This window comes from Hemitrygon akajei, chromosome 3 (assembly GCF_048418815.1).
Source record: "Hemitrygon akajei chromosome 3, sHemAka1.3, whole genome shotgun sequence".
Taxonomy (NCBI): domain Eukaryota; kingdom Metazoa; phylum Chordata; class Chondrichthyes; order Myliobatiformes; family Dasyatidae; genus Hemitrygon; species Hemitrygon akajei.
The window spans coordinates 182,188,834-182,209,554 of NC_133126.1; the positions used below are offsets into that span (position 1 = coordinate 182,188,834).

The window sequence follows — 20,721 nt, forward strand, 5'->3', positions numbered from 1 at the left end:
TACACCTAGGCAATTCCAGATACTTCCTAAATGCTAGTGTGGATGCTCTGGTAAGGCAAGGATAGCCCTGGGCAGTAGCAGTCAAGCAAGACCTTTGAAGTGAGACCACCAGAGACACTGCTGCTGCTACAGATAAGACAGAATGGGGTGACGGCAGTTGTGGGTACTCTAACCAAATGAGTGAGGCCTCTGCAGTAAGACTTTTCCAGAAAGGTCTTCCTAAAACATAGCGCCCCTTTACGCAATAGCGGGTGCCGGGGACAGAAGAGATGACATTAATGAAGGGTGTGAAACAAGACCATCAACTGAGGCTCCATTATCTTTACTAACTTCAAAATATCAGTGGCTGTCCTCTTGAAGTTTTAATTTATTGTGATAGCCACTGACCTTGTGAGTAAGGAATTCAAATATATACAATTTTACAATGATCAATACCCAGAACTGATGAGCCACTTCTGTATAAAAATAGCATTTTTCTGTTCAGACTCCCGAACAGTGTGGGTGACAGGGGCCATGCTGTTCTCTTTCTGCGTGAACAAACTAAAAGAAGTACTTGAGTCAGAAGAGTGTGTGTGTTCTAGGTACGGTTCTTTTAGTTATGTTATTTTCGGTGGCAACACAATCAGGAACTCTGTTTCCACAACTTTCTCCAGTGGCGTATTCTAGTACCGTCCACCCACTGGGTAAAAATTAACCCTCCACATCTCTTACCCCTTACCCAAAATCTATGTCCTGTAGCTTTATTCAAAGGGTAAAGTTTCCTGCAGACTACACCTCCATATCCCTCATTTTTTACATATACCTGTAGCTCAGCCATACCCCACTTTAACTCCCTTTTTTCCAGAGAAAACAGGCCCTCCCTCACTAATCTCTCAGCTCACCTGACCTTTCCAGTGAGTCATGAATACTATTAGACATGGTAAATGGTTTTATCAAACCCACCTACCCAATCAGATCTTTCCAAAACGTCATTTATTTCTCAATGATTCTAGAGTCATTGTCTTGTGGGAATGCAAAATAGGTGAAGATAGAACATACAGCAATAGCACTATATATGGGCCCATCAGCTCGCAGACAATGTTACGCTGATTTTCAACTTATTTATTCCCAGATAACTCTCCATTTTACTTTCATCCCTGTGCCTAAGTGTCTCTTAAATGTCCCCAATGAACCTGCCACTACCACTATCTCTGGCAGCACATTCCACACACTCAGCTCTTCTGAAAAAAAACTTCTTCTGTCATACTGCTTACATTTTCCTCCAATCACCTTAAAATTGTGTTTCCTTGTATTAGCCATTTCTGCCGTCCACACTATTAAAGTTTATCATCATGTACACCTCTCATCCTCCATCATCCCAAAGAGAAAAGTCGTAGCTTGCTCAACCTATCCTCAAATGACATGCTCTCTAATTCCAACCAGCAGCCTGGTATATCTCCTCTTACCCTCTATAGAGCTTCCACATCCTTCCTGTACTGAGGAGTCCAGAACTGAACAACGTACTCCAAGAGTGGTCTATCCAGGGTTTTACAGAGCTGTAACATTACTGTGCAGCTCTTGAACCCAACTCCTGACCAATGAAGGCCAAAACACTGTATGCCTTCTTAATCACCCTGTCTACTTCCACGGCAACTTTTGAGGAATCTATGGACGCGGATGTCAGAATCTCTTTGCTCCATCACATCGCAAAGAATCCCGGACTCTGCCTTGGAAGTTCGACATTCCAAAGTGCATCACTTCACACTTTTCCTGGTTGAACTCCATCTGCCACAACTCAGCCTAGCTCTGCACCATATCAATGCCCGTTGTAACCTACCCCAACTTTTTACAATACCTGCAACACTACCAAGATTGTTAGGATTGCAGGTGCTCCCTCGGTTGTGAAAGACTGATCCACGCGCAGCCATATACTGTACATATGAACAAGCATTTGGATGGATATGCAAATTACTGGGGAGCAGCAGAACATCTGAACACTTGGTTTAGGACCCAACTAGTGAACTGTCCAAGTTATGAACAGCTCAGAATGGAATGGATGTCCATTGCTGGGCATGGACTGAGGGACCTATTTCAAAGATGTACCTCCCTATGACTCCAAACTGAGGCTGTTCAATTCAACTGGCAGTTATATGACAGACGGTTTCCCAGAAATAAACAACAATATGGGTCTGAGTTGCTGACCCATATCACATTCATTTCAAACATTTACTATGTACAACACAGCATGGATTGATGGCTTTCAGAAGGAATCTGTTCCCATTATTGGAGGATTTAAGAACTCAGAAAACTATTTTAAATCTTAAGCCAAATGATATAAGGGGAACCAGAGGAAATGCTTAAAAATGCATTTAAAAATAATCTGGAAATTGCTGCATATAAATTGCTGAAAATGAATCAAACCTTCAATACTTTCAAGACAGAATTGTGGGAAAGGGGTTGGAGCCAAGGATGGCACCAGAGGGTGATTTCTCCCAGCCATCAGTAGAACAGTTAAATATTATTCTTCTTCCAATGCCTCTTTATCCCTTTTCAAGCTGGCTGGGGTTCTGTCAGAGTAGGTGACCCACAGCTGCACTAAAACTGCGGTTCTTCACAGCGGCGTTTCCATTCTCGGAGCTCGCCGAGCGGCCATGTTTTAGATATCTCCAGGAGTGATGGTGGACGGTGGCCTCGGGATGCAGCATTGCTCGGCCCCGTGGATCCGATTTCTCTCTGGTGTCACGAACTGAAGCGCTGCAGGAAACCAGAGCATCGAGACAGCAGGTGCGGCTGTCAGAGGCCTCTGCAATCGGGTGATCGTGCTTCCTCTCTCTTAATGATGAGTGAGAGTTTGCTGGCCATTGTTGAGTTGGAGGAAACTCGGAATAAAAGCGGCACTACATTCTGTAACATCAAAGTAGCAGCTGTCTGTGTCCCTCTCACTGTGGTAAGAGTGCTGTGTCTCTCACTTGTTGGTGGGAGAGCGCAGTGGAATGTCGAACTATTGGGATGAATAGTAGTTTTCGATGGACTGTAGACCATGGGCTCTCTTTGGGGCATTGCTGTTGCTGGCATGGAGGGTGGTGGGAACGCTGATGCTTTCTGCAAGGAATGGGGGTGGCCTGCAAGAGCCACAAAGAACAGCAAAATGGCCTCTTTCTGACCTAACACAAACTTATTATTGCATTTTAAAGTTATCAGCTTCCTTCAGAAAACACATTGTTTTTAACTTTTTGAATGAATTTTGATGGAGCATGTGTTATTCTCTAAAGGTGAATTTGCACGTTGAGTCTGTGGTGAGGAAGGCAAATGCAATGTTGGCATTCATTTCAAGAGGACTGGAATATATAAAAGCAAGGATATAATGTGACTTTATAAACCACTGGTGAGGCCTCACTTTGAGTATTGTGAGCAGTTTTGGGCCCCTTATTTTAGAAAGGATGTGCTGAAGGTGGAGACTGTTCAAAGGAGGTTCATGAAAATGATTCCAGAATTGAATGGCTTGTCATATGAAGAGCGTTTGATGGCTCTGGGCCCATATTCACTATAATTCAGAAGAATGAGGGGTGACCTAATTGAAACCTATCGAATGGTGAAAGCCCTTGATAGACTGGATGTGGAGAGGGTATTTCCTTTGGTGGGACCAGCGGACACAGCCTCAGAATAACGAGCTGTTCTTTTAGAACAGAGATGAAGAGGAATTTCTTTAATCAGAGAGTGCTGAATCTGTGGAATTCATTGCCACAGACAGCTGTGGAGGGGTGGGGGAGGGGTGGTGTGTGTGTGTGTGTGTGTGTGTGTGTGTGTGTGTGTGTGTGTGTGTGTGTGTGTGTGTGTGTGTGTGTGTGTGTGTGTGTGTGTGTGTGTGTGTGTGTTTTAAGGTAGAGGTTGATATATTCTTGATTGGTCAGGACATGAAAGGATACAGTTGGCAGGAGATTGGGGCTGAGAGGTAAATCGATTTGCCATGATGCAGAGCAGACTTGATGGGCCAAATAGCCTATTTCTGTTCAGGTGTTGTATGGGTGAGAGTAAGCAGTGCTCATGGAAGCACTTACAATTCACTTCAGGGATTTAACTGAAGCACCTGTGAAGCTTGCCGGCAATGATCTAGAACTCAGTGCTCGGAATGGTGGTAGTAACAGAAGTAATCAGTGCCTTCAGAGGGCAACTAGATAAGCAGTTGACGGAGAACATTTGCAAAGCTATGAATGCTGCTTACACTGCCCAGCTTAGTGTCATCTCTCATCCGATTACTGTAGCTCTCTTGCAAGGTATTATTCCTGTATTTTCATACACACCTCCCCTCTCTGCAACTGTCATATACAAATTCTACCAAAAATGGTTCAAAATGAAAAGTAATTTTTGTTTAATTAGGCAGAAATGGCCTAATTCTTCGCCTATGTTGTATAGTCCAAATTAACAGTGTTCCAAAGTAGGCCTTTTTCCCAAGTAGAATGATAGACATAGCACACAGTAGACAGTCCATTCATGTAGAGAGGTCCTAGTTGTGCAATCTACCTAACTCCTTTCTCATTGTCCTGCAACTACAATTCTGCACCAATGTCATCAAGTCTAAAATACCGGTGTTCCATAGTAGGCCTTTTTGTAAAATAGAATCACAGACACAGCACACAGTGCATTGAGTCCACACGAGCTCCTACTTGTGCAATCTGCCTAATTCCTTCCTCATTGTCCTACAACTTACTCTCCCCTTTACTGTATGAAAGTAAAGCACAGTAGCTTCTACAGGGTGAAGGGCAATTACAAATCCTGAGATAGCAGTAAGTTCAATCTGCCCTGTTCTTAAAAATGCACAAAACTGCAGTAAGTACAATAGAAAGGGGCAAATAAAGAACTCCCCTTAGTTCATGTTCTTTCCACAAACTTCCAAACAATCTCAGTTTTTTTATGTTTAGGCAAACTCATTTTCCTTGGCAATCTCAGCAGACACTAGTTAAATGGTGCAGACACCAGTTATTCATTTTCTCCGTGTCTGGGTAACTCACTTCAAGGAATGACAGGTTTAGTGCAATGGAAAATATAAAAGGAACAAACAAAAAGGCCTTTGGAGCTGTAACAAAAGGCTTCCACTGTTGTTTTTAAACCTCCAGCACCCACACTGTATGCTGCTGTAGAAGTGACAGCTCGTGTATCTTAGTTAGAATCCTGGCTCCTACTTGACGGTAATGAATAACTTCAGCCAGGCGCAATCAGAGATAGGATGCTTTTTGACAGAGTATTTCTTTCTCTCCAATGGGCAAAAGAAGCCTGCATACTTGAGAGAGTGCAGGGCATTACTGAACCAATGGAAACAATCATTAAAGGGAGGGCTAAGAACCAATGTTATAAATAAAGAATCTAGTTTCATAGGAGCTTTCTAAACGAAAATAAACACACACACAAAATGCTGCAGAAACTCAGAAAGCATCTATGGAGACGAGTACAGTCAAGGTTTCGGGCTGAGACCCTTCAGCAGGGCCATTTTGTGGATATGGAGTTGACTGATACGTCAATCTCCAGATCCTCCTCTTCCTCATAAAACTGCAGCCCAAGTTATAATCCTTGTAATTGTTTGAAACATCCAAATCCTCCTCGGTCATGCAGTGGCTAATTTTCTATCCCTTTCTTACACTAGCTCCATCATCTCCTTGATTCTCTTTGTATCAAAACATTTGGAAGCTTCAACAAACAGTTAAGTCAGCATTATTCAGAGTCCTATGTCACAAGAAAGCTGGCTGGGCAAAGGTACGACTTCTTAAAGGCACTTAGAAAATTCCTCCCCCTCCCAAAAAAAAAAATTGCCATTTTATGAGCACCGTTATTCATTTGCAGATTTCAATACTGCAATCAGAGTTCAATTACAAGACTTGAACTGAAGTTTTGTAGTGTATTAGCTCAGACTTCAAAATATTAACCTGGTAACATAGCAATGGTTATTGCAATCCAGATAAATGGAAAAATGCAATAAGTCTCTCCAGAGCTATAAGATTACAAAATAAATACCAGCAGTGACCACAGTCATCCAATTTTTAAAGTTTTTATTTAAAGTCACTAATTTATAAACAGACAGTCCAAGATAAAACTGGAAACCAGAGATTTTCAGTACTCAAGCTTTTTACTGGCACATTTGCAGATTTTGAATTTTTTTTTAAGATGCTGAAATAGAATATCTTCGTATCCTGCACCATTTAGCACACATCTCTCTTGACAGCAGCACTGTACAAAGAGGACTAGATTTAACTTTTGCAATTAAATTTGTAGATCAGTGTTAATCCTTAAACTCTGAGATGACGCACAAAAATTCTGGTCTTCAAATGCAAGGGTTGCTGGGTTTCCCCGTGTTAGACTGCAATGTTTTTTGGATGTAAATTGTGAGAATCAGAATCAGGTTTATTTTCAGTGACATGCTATGTCATTTGTTGTTCAGTGACAGCAGTAAGTGCATGACATAAAAATAATATTACACAATATATAAATAGTGCAAAAGACGAATATTAGGATTGCGTTCACAGATCGTTCAGAAATCTGAGGGTTGAGATGAAGAAGCAGTTCTTAAAATGTTGTGTGCACATTTCTAGGCTCCTGTACCACCTCCTTGTTGGATATAATGAAAAGAAGCCATGTCCCAAATGGTGTGAGTCTTTAATGATGGATGCCACCTTCTTAGGGCGCTGCTTCTTGATGTCTCCTTGATGGCAGGGAGGATTATACTCATGATGGAACTACCTGAGTCTACGTTCCTCTGCAGCCTCTTGTAATGTTGTGTGCCGGAAGCTCTGTATGAGGCTATGATGCAACCTGTCAGATTGCTCTCCGCCATGTATTTGCAAATGTCATTGATGAAATTCCAAATCTCCTCAAACTCCTAATGATGTACAGCATTCCTTCTTTTTGGTTGCACCAATATGTCGGGCCCAGAATAAATCCTCTTAGATGTTGCCACCCAGGGTCAATTAATCTATCATAAACTACCAAGATTTAACACAGCAGCTGCTGTCTGAGATACCACAATTCAAGCGGGGCTTTTACAGCGACAGAATAGTACAATCCTTACTGAATGGTGACAGGGAGTGAAAGATTACTCCCAGCGATCTCAAGGCTTACGACTATGTCTGCAGGAGACATGTACTTTGTTTAAGGGGGTAGAAATCTGTTAATATGTTTACACGTGACCTATAAGATCAGCAGCACATCTAAGATTTTCACACTTCAGAGAAACACACAGTGCAAGCAAATAACTGTGTCTGCTCCTGTGGAAGGAAAACCAGACGACGTTTCCTCTGGAAAGAGGACGACACGTGAGCAGCCTTCAGGAGGGAGAACCCAAGAAAAGCATCCGGCCGAGATGGGGTACCTGGACAAGTACTAAAAACCTGTGCTGATCAACTGGCTGGATTGTTCATGGGATCTTTAACCTATCACTTCTGAGATACCCACCTCTTTCAAGCAGGTTTCAAATATACTGGTACTTAAGATAAGCGTGGTGACCTGCCTCGGAGACTATCACCCAGTTGCACTTAAATCCACAGTGATAGTGTTTTGAAAGGTTGGTGATGAAGCATATCAGCTCCTTCCTGAGAGGCGACTTAAGTCTGCTCCAATTTAACTTCCAGAGCAACAGGTCCACAGCAGATGCCATCTCACTGGCCCTTTACTCAACCCTCGACCCTCTGGAGAGCAGCGATGCATAATCAGAATGCTCTTCATCGACTACAGCTCAGTTCCGCATTCAATACCATCATCCTCTCAAAACTAATCAATAAGGTCAAAGGCCTTGGCCTCATTACATCCTTGTGCAATTGGATCCTCGATTTCCTCACTTGCCGACCCTAGTCAGTTTGGATTGGTAACAACATCTCCTCTAGGATCTCTATCAGCACAAGTGCACCACAAGGCAACGTGTATAGCCCCCTGCTCTACTCGCTTTACACTCCACTTTTCAAGAAGTGAGAGAGGCAGAAGAAAGGAGACTATAGGCCAGTTGGTCTGACCTCAGTGGTTGGGAAGATGTTGGAGTCGATTGTTAAGAATGTGGTTTTGGAGTACCTGGAGGCACGTGATAAAATAGGCTAAAGCGAGCATAGTTTCCTTAGGGAGAAAATCTTGTCTGACAATTCTGGTGGAAGTCTTTGAAGAAATAACAAGCAGGATAGACAAAGGAGAATTGGTGGATGTTGTGTATATGGATTTTCAGAAGGCCTTTGACAAGGTGACACACGAGGCGACACACGAGGCTGCTTAGCAAGTTAAGAGTCCGTGGTATTAAAGGAAAGATGCTAGCATGGATAAAGCATTGGCTGATTAACAGCAGGCAAAGAGTGGGAATATAGGAAGCCTTTTTTGGCTTCCAGCCAATAACTAGAGGTGTTCTGCATTGGGACTGCTTATTTTTATGTTATGTCAATGATTTGGATGACAGAATTAATGGCTTTGTGGCAAAGTTTGTGGATAATAGAAGCTAGGTGGAGGGGCAGGTAATTTTGAGGAAGTAGAGAGAATACAGAAGGACTTAGATTAGGAGAATCGACAAAGTGGCAGATAGAATACAGTTATGGGAAGTGTATAGTCATGCACTTCAGTATAAGAAATAAAAGGGTAGACTATTTTCAAAATGGAGAGGAAATTGGAAAATCTGAAGTGCAAAGGGACTTGGGAGTTCTCATGTAGGATTTCCTAAAGGTTAATTTGCAGGTTATGTCAGTGGTGACGAAGGCAAGTATGAGGACTAGAATATAAAAGCAAGGATGTAATGTTCAAGCTTTAGAAAGCAGTGAGTAAGGCTCATTCGGAGTATTGTAAGTAGCTTTGAGCCCCTCATCTTAGAAAGGATGTGCTGACATTGGAGAGGGTTCAAAGAAGGTTCATCAAAATTATTCTAGGATTGAAAGGCTTGTCATATGACGAGTGTTTGAGGGCTCTGGTCCTATACTTACTGGAATTCAGAAGAATGAGGAGTGACCTCACTGCATCTAGTGAAAGGCCTTGATAGAATGGATGTGGAAAGGCTGTTTCCTATGGTGAAAGAGTTTAAGACTAGAGGACACAGCCTCAGAATAGAGGGGTGTCATTTTAGAATGGACATGAGGAAGAATTTCTTTAGCCAAAGAGTGGTGAATCTGTGAAATTCATTGCCACAGGCAGCTGCGGAGGCCAAGTCACTGGGTATATTTAAGGCAGAGGTTGATACATTCTTGATTGGTCAGGGCATGAAGGGATACAGAGAGGAGGCAGGAGAATGGGGCTGCGAGGAAAAATGGATTGGCCATGATGAAATGGTGGAGCAGACTCAATGGGCCGAAAGACCTTTTTTTGCTGCTATATCTTATGGTCTTATGACTGTGTGGTTAAGCACAGCACCAACACCGTATTCAAGTTGGTTCATGACACCACTATTGTTGGCCGAATCCAAGGCGGTGATGAATTAGAATATAGGAGAGAGATTGCAAATCTGGCTGAGTGGTGTCATAAAAACAACCTCTTGCTGATGTCGAGTAAGACCAAGGAACCAATCATTGACTTCAGTAGAAAAAAAAATCAGAGGTCCATGAGCCAGTCCTCATCGCAGGATCAGAGGTGGAAAGGGCCAGCAACTTTAAATTCCTCGATGTTATTATTTCAGAAGATCTGTCCTGGGCCCAGCATGTAAGAGCAATTACAAAGAAAGCACAGCAGTGCTTCTACTTCTTTACGAGTTTGGAGAGATTCTGCATGATATTTAAAACTTTCAACAAACTTCTAAAGATGTGCAATGGAAAGTATATCAACTGGCAGCATCACTGCCTGGCATGGAAACACCAATGTTCTTGAACAGAAAATCGTACAAAATGTAGCGGATAAAATGCAGCCCATCACCGATAAAGCTCTCCCCACTATTGAGCATATCTAAAATACTGTCGCAGGAAAGCAGCATCAATCATCAGGGACCCCCACCACCCAGGACATGCTCTCTTCTCACTGCTGCCATCAGGAAGAACGTAGAGGAGCCCCAGGACTCACACCACCAGGTTTCGGAAGTTACTACTTCTCACCGATCAGGCATTGAACCAAAGGGGTTTAATGTAGATAGGTACTTAATGGCAACGCTTTCAAAGACTCTTCATTAAATATTCTCAAAATTTATTTATTTTTATTATTTCTTTCTTCGTGTATTTGCTGCCCTTTGCACACTGTTGAATGCCCAAGTTGGTGCGGTCTTTCATGGATTCTGTTATGGTTATATTCTATTATGGATTTACTGAGTATGCCCACAAGAAAATGAATGTGACAGATATGTACTTTAATAATAAAGCTACTTTGAATTCTTGAGTATAGAGATCTGCTTATCTCCTTAATGCAGCAGGAATGACAAACTGTGAGAGGCTGCAACAGACAGGAATGATCTAGCCTAGAAAGCCAAGAAAGACTCAGAATCTGCGGGGGAGGAGTGAAGCTTGAAGCTAATTTGTGGTCACAGATCTCAGTTATGAAGAGCCCGGCTTCATGGAAATCAGTGGGCGTGAAATCTGATTGTTCTGAAACTAAATAAGAACCATTATTTTTACCAGAGTGGTGACAAACAATGCTGGAGATGAATTCTGGACAAGGTACTGCAGCTGTTATTCAGGATGGGGAGGTTTACTGCCTAAACTGTGCAAACAAAAGTCTTGCCAATGAGACAGGAGTTCAACTTCCCAAGGGGTTTCAGAACCTCCATAGAAATTAGTACAACATTTCTGAGATCAGCAGAAGTTTAACAATACAGTATTCATTCATCTGGAAGTGTAGACCCTGCCCTTTTGGGACCAATGCATGCATTTTTACCTACAGGTGGATTACAGGGAGTGGATTGGGGAGCAGGGGGGTGTGAACTCAATAGGAAGGAATAAAATTATTTTACAGTGGGAGACGTCAAGCCATCACCTCCATCTTTTGACACATCAAGGCAATAGATAACAAGGTCAATGTTCAGCCATGTGTTGGCAGCCAAAGATACATCATCTGGAAGAAGTTTAAAATACATCTGGATGGAGTTTATGCATATTAGATTTTTTAAAACACCCCCACTGATTTATTGGGTAAAGGTCCCCTTTATTGTGGATGTGAGCCATTGTAAACCAGAATACTCTTGGCTAGACTGCAGTCTGGACCGATTTCAGTCAGTTTAAGGGTACACGTGAGATAACTAGATTCCACACCCTTGGTTGGAAATGACAGGGTAGGAAAAGGGCATGGTTAGGTGTCAGGTTTCGGAATGAACTACAATCAAAATGTTGGCCATTTGTGTTAAAATAAAGAAGGGACAGATTGGAATGCTACCCGACTTTTAAAATCAGAGGCAGCAGGAAACATTGACATTCAGTTACCTCCAACCAAAGGCACAGCTGCCTTTCACATATTAAGTTTTAAAATCAAACCAGGGTGGTGTTTCACATTTCTCGCATGCTCCTTTTTATGGCCCTTCTTCTGTGTTTGTAGAATAAGTTAGTGGATAAGCTTGACAGATAACGGCTGCCAACTTCCTGCTCATTCCCCTGGAATGAGGCTCGCTATTTACATAATCGGGTACAAAGTAATTAGAGCGGACACTTCAGGGGCACATCAGAAGTGAGTAAAATGGGACACACCAATCATTTTGCGACGACTAGAGTCTACTGCCATAAACCCGTCATCAGCGCATTAAACTGTCAATAGCTTGTTGTACATGCAAAGTTCTTTTATGTACACTGAATAAGTTTATAGCTTGAAGTAGCTGTCAAAAGTTCCTTGCAATTTGAAAGCACATTTTAAATCCAAATTGCATTTTGATCATTTCCATTTGAGGAAAGCTAATTCCACTTCTTGAATTTATTTTTTTTAAAGTCACTTACTCCTAGATTTTGAGACTAGACATTAACAAAGTGGAATGAATTATCTAATGGAAAATTAATCATGTAAAATTCTGGCGTGATTAATCTCCCAGCACAGTTTTCAAAGAGGTCAGCAGAAAAATGAAGGGAATGAAGAGCTTCATCAGAAAATCACTGGAAATTTGCTTTTATTTTAAAAGCATTCTTCAAATCATGAATAAACTGTTCTTGGGCTTCCAGTTGGGCATAAGTATTAATTTTAACCAGCTTCTCGATGACAAACTCTGCCACCTTCATGAGGGATGCTTCCTGGGCATGTCTAGTCTGGTGGTATTTATACCCCATTGACCATACCTCCTGATTGGCTCATCCTCATCCAGTCAGGTTTCCGCTCTCCCATTTTGCTTACAATCGAATTCCAGTTCTTTCTTCGAGCCATACCTTCATCTTTGTTAAAATTCTTTCCCTTCATTTGTTCTGGTTATGAAATTTCTCATTTGTAGACACCATCTTTCATTGTACCCCTTGTGGTTTCCAGAATTGGCCTCAGTTTGACTGTTTGGCTGTTGCTATGGCACAAATATTAGCGCAAATCTCATTTGCACTTTGCATCAAAGTGATTAGAAGAATGAAAAAGGATCTCGTCCTTTCCCAGATATATGACGAGATTTTATAACCAGAACAGCATTGATGCAAGACCTGTGACTCAGCATATCAACAGGACAGCACGTACCCATCCATATTAATCCTATTTTACAGTACACAGTTCAGCTTTGCCACAGTGGTGTACCGGTTAACATGACGCTATTACAGCTTGGGATCAGATTTTTAAGGAGTCTCTGTACATTCTTCCCGTGGGATGTGTGGGCTTTTTCCCACGTCCTCCAATTTCATCCCACAGTCCAAAGATGGACTGGATAAGGTATTTGATCAATAGAGCTTTGATCAGTGGTCAATCAGAATTTGGGATTGATTAGTAAGAGCAAATTAAAGGCAGGCAGGGGGCAAGCGCAGCAGCCACTGTCTGAGTGGACGTAGTCAGAATGGTGATCTTAAGGATTTAGCTCTTCGAGGTTTCCACAAAGAGAGACTTCACTCAGAAAGAAAAGCTCATGTTTCTTTTTCCTTCTCTTCTTTATATCTGCTCAGCGAGGACAGTAGAGATGACAGGCAAGATAGTGCAGTGCTCCTCTTGCGGGACACGGGAAGGCAGGGGTCCTCCAGTGTCCCTGACCATTACAACTGCGAGAAGTGCATCGGGCTGAACCTTCTTATAAATCGCATTAAAGAGTTGGAGCTGGAACTGGATGAACTCCAGATCATTTGTGAAGCTGAAGGTGTGACAGATAGGACATATCGAGAGCTAGTTACATTCAAGGTGCAGGATGCAGGAAACTGGGAGACAGTCAGGAAGGAGAAAGGGGTTAAGGAGCAAGTGCAGAGTTCCCCTGTGACCATCCCCTTCAATAACAGGGACATCACTTTGGAAACTGTCAAGGGGCAGAAGGACCTAACAGACGTAAGTCACACTGGTCTCTGGCACTGAGTCTACCTCTGACTCAGAAAGGAAGGGGAAGGAGGGGCACACTGTGGTGATAGGAGATTCGTTAGTTAGGGTAACAGACAGAAGGTTCTGTGGGCAAGAATGAGATTCTCAGATGGTACGTTGCCACCCAGGTGCCAGGGCCCGGGATCTCTTGGATCGAATCTTAAGCATTTTTAAGTGGGAGAGTGGACAGCCAGAAGGCATGGTCCATGTAGGTACCAATGACATGGGTAGAACGAGGGATGAGGCTCAGCACAGGAGCTCAGGGAGTTAGGTGCTAAGTTAAAGGGCAGGACCTCTAGAGTTGTGATCTCAGAAATGCACCCGTGCCACTTGTTAGTGAGGCGAGAACAAAGAAGATTACGTAGTTTAATATGTGGCAAAGGAGTTGGTGTAAGAGAGAGGGCATAAGACTTTTGGATCACTGGGTTCTCTTCCAGGGAAGGTGGGACCTGTGCAGAAGCGACAGCTTGCAACTGAACCGTAGGGGGACCAATACCCTAGTGGGAAAGCTTGTTATGCTTCACAGTGGGGTTTAAACTAGAGTTGAAGGGGGTAGGAACCGGAGTGCATTTAGTGGAGATGTTGTGGAGGCAGATGTTGGTAAGACCTCAGACAAAGTTAGGAACCAAAAGGTTGAGCACGGAGCAGCAAAATAGAAAAGGGTGAATACGGGACTGAAGGTGTTGTATCTGAATGCATGGAGTATATGGAATAAGGTAGTGTTGTAGGCATCACTGACTCGTGGCTGAAAGATTATAGCTGGGAGCTTAATGTCCAAGGATACACACTGTATCAGAAGGATGGGCAGGAAAGCAAAGGGGGTGGCATTGGTCTGTTGGTAAAAAATGAAATCAAATCATTAGAAGGAGATGACATAGCATCAGAAGGTGTTGAATCATTGATGATAGAGCTAAAGTACTGCAAGAGTAAAAAGACTCTGATGAGAGTTGTGTACAGACCTCCAAACAGTTGTAAGAATGTGGCCTACAAATTATAATGGGAGATAGAAAATGCGTGCCAAAAGGGCAATGTTACAATGATCATGCAGGATTTCAACATGCAGGCAGATTGGGAAGATCATGTTGGCGCTGGATTACAGGAGGGGGAATTTCTAGAGTGCTTATGAGATGGCTTTTTAGAGCAGCTCTTGATCGAGCCCACTGGAGGATCAGCTATTCTGGTTTGGGTGTTTTGCCCAGAACCAGAATTGGTTAGAGAGCTTAAGATCACTTAGGGGCAAGTGATCGTAATATGATTGCACTCACCCTGAAATCTGAGAAGGAAAAGCTCAAGTCAGATGTATCGGTACTAAAGTGGAGTAAAGGGAATTACAGGGGCATGAGAGAGGAGCTGGCCGGAATTGATAAGAAAAGGGTTAATGACAAAGCAGCAATAACTGGAACTTCTGGCAGCAATTTGGGAGGCACAGGATATATACATCCCAAAGAGGAAGAAGCATTCTAAAAGAAAGATGACACAACCGTGCCTAACAAGAAGTCAAAATCACTATGAAACCCAACGAGTGGGTATATAATAGAGAAAACATTGTGGGAAGTTGGAGGATTGGGAAAACTGACAGAAGAGATCTGCAGAGTACTACTGACAAGTTCACCTTAAAAATCAAATGGAAAGCTTTGAAAACGTATAGTCATACATTTCTCATATTTATTACTTCCCCATTTTTTAATGATGAGCCAATGGTTCAACGCTTGCAATAAACCAATAATTTCACTCAAACAGCAATCCAGCACTAGCAGTCTGTTGCAGAAACAGGTAGCCCATTATAAACACAAGAGATTGTGCAGATGCCGGAAATCTTGAGGAACACACACAAAATGCTGGAGGAACTTGGCAACTCAAGCAGCATCGATAGAGATGAATGTACAGTCGACATTCCAGGCCAAGACCTTACATCAGGCCTGGAAAGGAACTGGACTGCAATTGTCAGTCCACTATTGTATTCAATCATGGAAAAGATGGAAGGTCTTGATGTCAGTATTACTTAGTTAGAAATTAAAGTGTCACCAATGGTTAGTTATGGTTTTGCCATGAACACTTGAGTCCACGCCTCTTTTTAATCTTGTTCTGAATTGGACAACAATCTTTCCCTCACTTCAGGAAGCAGGGAAATGCATGTGCTCTGCCTTCTTCAATGGTGCTGAGTTTGAGAGCTTCAAGTTCCTAGGAGTGAACATGACCAATGCCTTGGTCTGGTCTAAACATACAGACACCATGGGGGAAGAAAGCTCACTAGCACCTCTAGTCCTTCAGGAGCCTAAAGAAACTTAGCATGTTCCCATTGATCTTCATGAATTTATTTTTTTTAAAAATTGATCCTATCTGAATGTATCATAGCTTGGTACTGGAACTGCTCTCCCATGAGCAGAAGGAACTGAGCAGATTGTGGACACAGCTTAAGCACATCATGAAAACCCTCCTCCCCTCTGCGGGCTCTGCCTCAGAAAAGAGGCCAGCATAACCCACCCTGGACATTCTTTCTCCTGCCCTATCCTATGGGGCAGAAGAGCATATCACCAGTCTCAAGGAGAACTTCCAGCCCACAGTTATAAGACTTTGAAAAGATCCTTCAAGATGAACTCTTGACCTCAAAATCTACCCTGTTGTGATCTTGCATCTTTATTGTCTACCACTTTCTCAGTAGTTGTTGAACTTTACTTCATTCTGTATTTTTTCTTACCACTTATTACCTTAATACACTCTGTAATGACTTGATCTATATGAACAGCATGCACAACAATCTTTGCACTACATCTCCATACAAGGGACAATAATAAACTAATGCCAATATCAGGAACCAAAAACCTATCTTTCAGAGGCAAGGTGAGAATGAACACCCCTGAGATCAAGCAATTATTTGACCAAATGTGACATCAAGGTGCTTTGGGGAAACTGAAGTATCAAGTGAATGTGAAACAAGAGAAACCTGCAGATGCTGGAAATCAGAAATGCTGAAGGAGGTCAACAGGCCAGGCAGCATCAATGGAAGAGAGTAAACAGTCGATGTTTTGGGCTGAGATCCTTCATCAAGACAATTGGTACATGTCATGTAACCATTGTTGTGAAACAGGTCTTACCCTGAAACGTCAACTGTTCACTCTTTTCCACAGATGCTGCCTGGCCTGCTGAGTTCCTCCAGCATTTTGTGTGTGTTATCAAATGACTGCGGTTGCGAGTCCCATTGGAAATCATTGCAAAGGTTCCTTGGGGCACTGTCCTAGGCCAAGCCATTTTCAGCTACAGACACAAGAGATTGCAAATGTTGCATTTGGGGCAAAAAGCAAACCACTAGAGGAACTTAGCCGGTCAGGGAGCACCTATTGAGAACAATGGATAGTTGATGTTTCAGGTTGAGATCTATCATCTGACCAGTCTAGATGAAGAGTCGTGGCCCAAAACATTGACTGTCCATTTTACTCCATAGAGTAAAATGTCTGACCTGACCAGTTCACCAAACAAAATACTGGAAGAACTCAGCAGGCCAGCTATCATCTATGGAAAAGAGTATAGTCGCTGTTTCGGGCTGAGACCCTTTGGCAGTCTTAGATTAGTACTTTATAAATGCCAGGTAATAATCATCTTTAACAAGATGCGTCCCATCTGGTTTTGTAAGTAATGGCTTTATTGATACTACTGACCAGAAACGTAGCTAGTCCATTTTCATTACAAGAGAAAATCACAGCTGGTTAATCCATTGGATTGTGACTCAATGCTCAAATCTCCAAAGCCTTTCTCTCAGCTAGAAGGAATGTTCCGACAGTACTCAAGTAGCTTAACACCATCTTGACTAGCACCTCATCTGCTTTCCTGGACATTCAGCCCCTCCAATACTAGCTACTATCTGGACCACTTCAAAAATATATTAGCTAATGTCAACAGCACCTCTCAAAACTCTGCCCCTAACCACAAAATAATTACAGCAGGTGGCTCAAGAACATCTGCAGGCTTCTTTCCAAATTACATTCTCTTTTGACTTGGAAATATCCTGCTGATCCTTCATCCTCATTCTGTGTAAATTTAGGAATTCCTTATAGCCCACCTTCATGGGTATACCTTTAGAATAATAGAGCACTACGGCAAAAGCAGACCCTTTGGGCCATCTTGTCCATTCCGAGCTACTATTCTCCATAATCCCCTTGGATTATCTGGATCACAATCTTCTATACCTCTCTCATCCATGTACTGATCCAAACTTCTCTTAAGTGTTGCAATCAAACCCACATCTACCATTTCTGCAGGCAGCTCATTCCACACACTCATGACCCTCTGAATTAAGAAGTTCTCCCTCAGGTTCCTCTTAAATATTTCATCTCTGACCTTTATACAATGAAGGTCCTGTAGACCTATGAAGGTTCCATGGGACACATTGTGGCAATACACTCAGCAGAAACTGCCACATACAGGTGGCCCCCACTTTTCGAACGCTCGCTTTACAACAACTCGCTGTTACGAAAGACTTACCTTAGTACCTGTTTTCACTAACCAAAGAGGATTTTCGCTTTTACGAAAAAAAGACACCCGCTATATATATGTGGTTACCCCGAAAAGTCTACAATGACCGTGAAGCCTTGTGCGGGCAGTTGTTTGCGCATGTGTGTACGTGCCTATTTTTTTTTTTCTCCAAATCGATTTTGGCTTGCTGCCTTTCCGAGTTTGATAAGTGAAACTACACTGTACCTACAATATTTCTATTTTATATAGGATATAAATTTATCATATCATTCCTGCTTTTACTATATGTTAGTGTTATTTTAGGTTTTATGTGTTATTTGCTTTGATTTGGTAGTTTTTTTTGGGTCTGGGAATGCTCAAAAAATTTTCCCACATAAATTAATGATAATTGCTTCTTCACTGTACGACATTTCAGATTACAAACAGTTTCATAGGAACACTCTACCTTCAGATTGCGGGGGAAACCTGTATTACTAATGGGGGAGAGAGGACAGAAACATAAGATCCATAAGAGCTTTTATGGAACAGCTCTTCGGGACTTAAACCATTTTTTGTTTCCCATACATAGGTGGATGTGACCAATTGCTCTTACATCTAACTGACTATGAAAATAACTCTGTACAGATTTGGAATAAACACTACAATTTATTTTAATTCTTTGGTTTGCTATTTCATGCTTTTAACTGCAGGTTCACCACGGATGCTTACATTTGTGGAATGTATACTCAAAGGTAATTTAAAAGTTATACTATGTAATGCAAGCTCTACTTTTTTTGACACGCAGATTTTTTGTTACATTTGTCAAGGATGATGGCCTTTGTTTTTTGGCATTGATAGGTATGATCAATATAGACCTGAGTGCCAGTCTTTTCATCTTGTCAGAGTGCCCTCGATGGAGATTAAGTGGCAAAACAGTACCATGACCTTCAAAAGAGGCATGCAATAAATGGGTAATAAACGGGTTAATTTTTACAAGCTGAAATGAATACTGAGATAATTGAATGATGTACCTTTCTTTTGAGTCACTGCAGTGTGGATGATGCACACTTAAGATAATGTCAATGGCACCTTTCAAAACCACCACCTCTACTCTCAAGTGACTGTAAGTACATGACAGTGCCCAACTTCTTACAAAGGAGAAGAGTCATTTGTAATGTTTAGTCATAGATTCCAGGGCCAAGTTGCCAAATGAGCATTCTTTCCATTTCAATTCAGATGCCTTATCAATTTGAATTTATTCCACAGTGTGCAGCAAGTTATCATTTCACTGAATAAGTTCAGCTGGTTTTGTATTTTATTTCTTCTGAATGGTTTTGTATTTTACTTTTTTCTGAATGGTTCTGTATTTTACTTTTTCTGAATGGTTCTGTATTTTACTTTTTCTGAATGGTGTTCAAAGCTTTGTGCCAATTTACAAGAGACATGCACCTACAGCAAGCATTGACCAAATGCAAATTCAAGAGAAGGAAACTTTACTCTGCAAACATATAGTGGAACAAAACTGCAAACATCTTAGAGTTTTTATGCTGAGGATCACTATAAAATAGCAGTAAAATATGGTTCAAAAGCACCAGAAGGAACGTAGTTAGGATCCTAAACAATCAAATGTGCTGTCCAATGATACTAAAGAAATAAAAGGCAGAGAAAATAATGAGAATAACATTAGTCTAAGTAGTATTTCAAAACCAGGCCATTCAGTAGAGATGACTATTTTGCTCTTTTGCTGGCGAGGTATCTAGAAGCAGGAAATTTACGTCAAACCTTGGCCAGTTTGTTAGAATAGTTCAGATATGCTTCAGATTATTGGACAGACACAGTGAGGGAAGTGCTTGTAATCTCACAGACTAAACAACTTGACGTAGCGTCTGGGTTCACTATAGAACAGCTCCACAAACCTTCTGCTCAAATGACACTATGCAAAACGTTTTTCCAGTTTTTGAAACATCCAGGAAATTATGTCAGCTAACTTTACCCGTCAGTGAATAATATTACAAGATCATCACGATCTGCGTGGTTTTGCATCTCCTCCTTCAATAATCGGACTTTCTGTCCCCCGCCAATTGAGTGTGGTATATTGCCTCCACGCCATTCTTCCCCAGCACCAAGTACCTGCATACAAGGAAGAAACAATTACAAGCTTTGTTAACTGGGAAAAGAGGCCTTAATTTTAATTTCCTGACTTTGGGAAAAGACTGGTGGGACTGAACCTGAAGAATCATGGGATGTCATAGAATTATGAAACAAGGCCTCTTTCAGCACACTTTGATACTAATCATCAAGTGTTCATTTACACAAATTCCTACATCATCCATTTTATCTGCTACTCCCTCCCCAGTACCAATTCACCCTAGAAGCAACTTACAGTTGCCAAGAACACACCAACCTGCATCTCTTTGGGATGTGGGAGGAAACATGTCACAGGGAGAACGTGTAAGCTGGAGATCAGGTCTGAACAGCCACTAACTGCCACAACACTATGACATCCCAAGGGGGAAAAGGGGCAAGAACAGCACTGAGGAAACCAACCCAAATCCTGGCCATTCCTACCATTCTAATTGCAGCCTACTGCCCCCAGGAGGGCACGAATCTGTTAGGTGTGGCTTCAACATTAATGGTGGCTCCACATCTGTGAGCTTTGCTAAGCACTTCCCTTGGCAGTAAGCTCTATCCAAATGAAGAACTTCACTGTCATTGCTCAAGTTGAGATTGTGGTGCTACTTCAGTTTGCAAAACATATTTACAATGCATGCGGTATGGCTTAAATTATATAAAATATTCCCAAATTTACAGACAAGTGATTTTGGTAGTCCATAACCCTCAAAGGCCCCTAGCAAGCAGGGGTGCAATTCAGCTTCTCAACAGCCTTCAGGAAGAAGCTGTTTTTCAATCTTACTG

At 42.0% G+C, this 20,721-nt stretch overlaps 1 protein-coding gene across 8 annotated transcripts in view; it reads right to left on the reverse strand.

Annotated features, from left to right (window-relative positions):
• Positions 1-20,721, reverse strand: part of plod2 (procollagen-lysine, 2-oxoglutarate 5-dioxygenase 2) — a 186,016-nt gene that overhangs the window by 98,901 nt on the left and 66,394 nt on the right. For all 8 annotated transcript variants that reach the window (XM_073041541.1, XM_073041539.1, XM_073041543.1 and 5 more), the window contains exon 3: positions 19,799-19,935. In XM_073041541.1, coding sequence (XP_072897642.1) covers positions 19,799-19,935 — 137 coding nt within the window. The remainder of the gene's footprint in view (positions 1-19,798; positions 19,936-20,721) is intronic.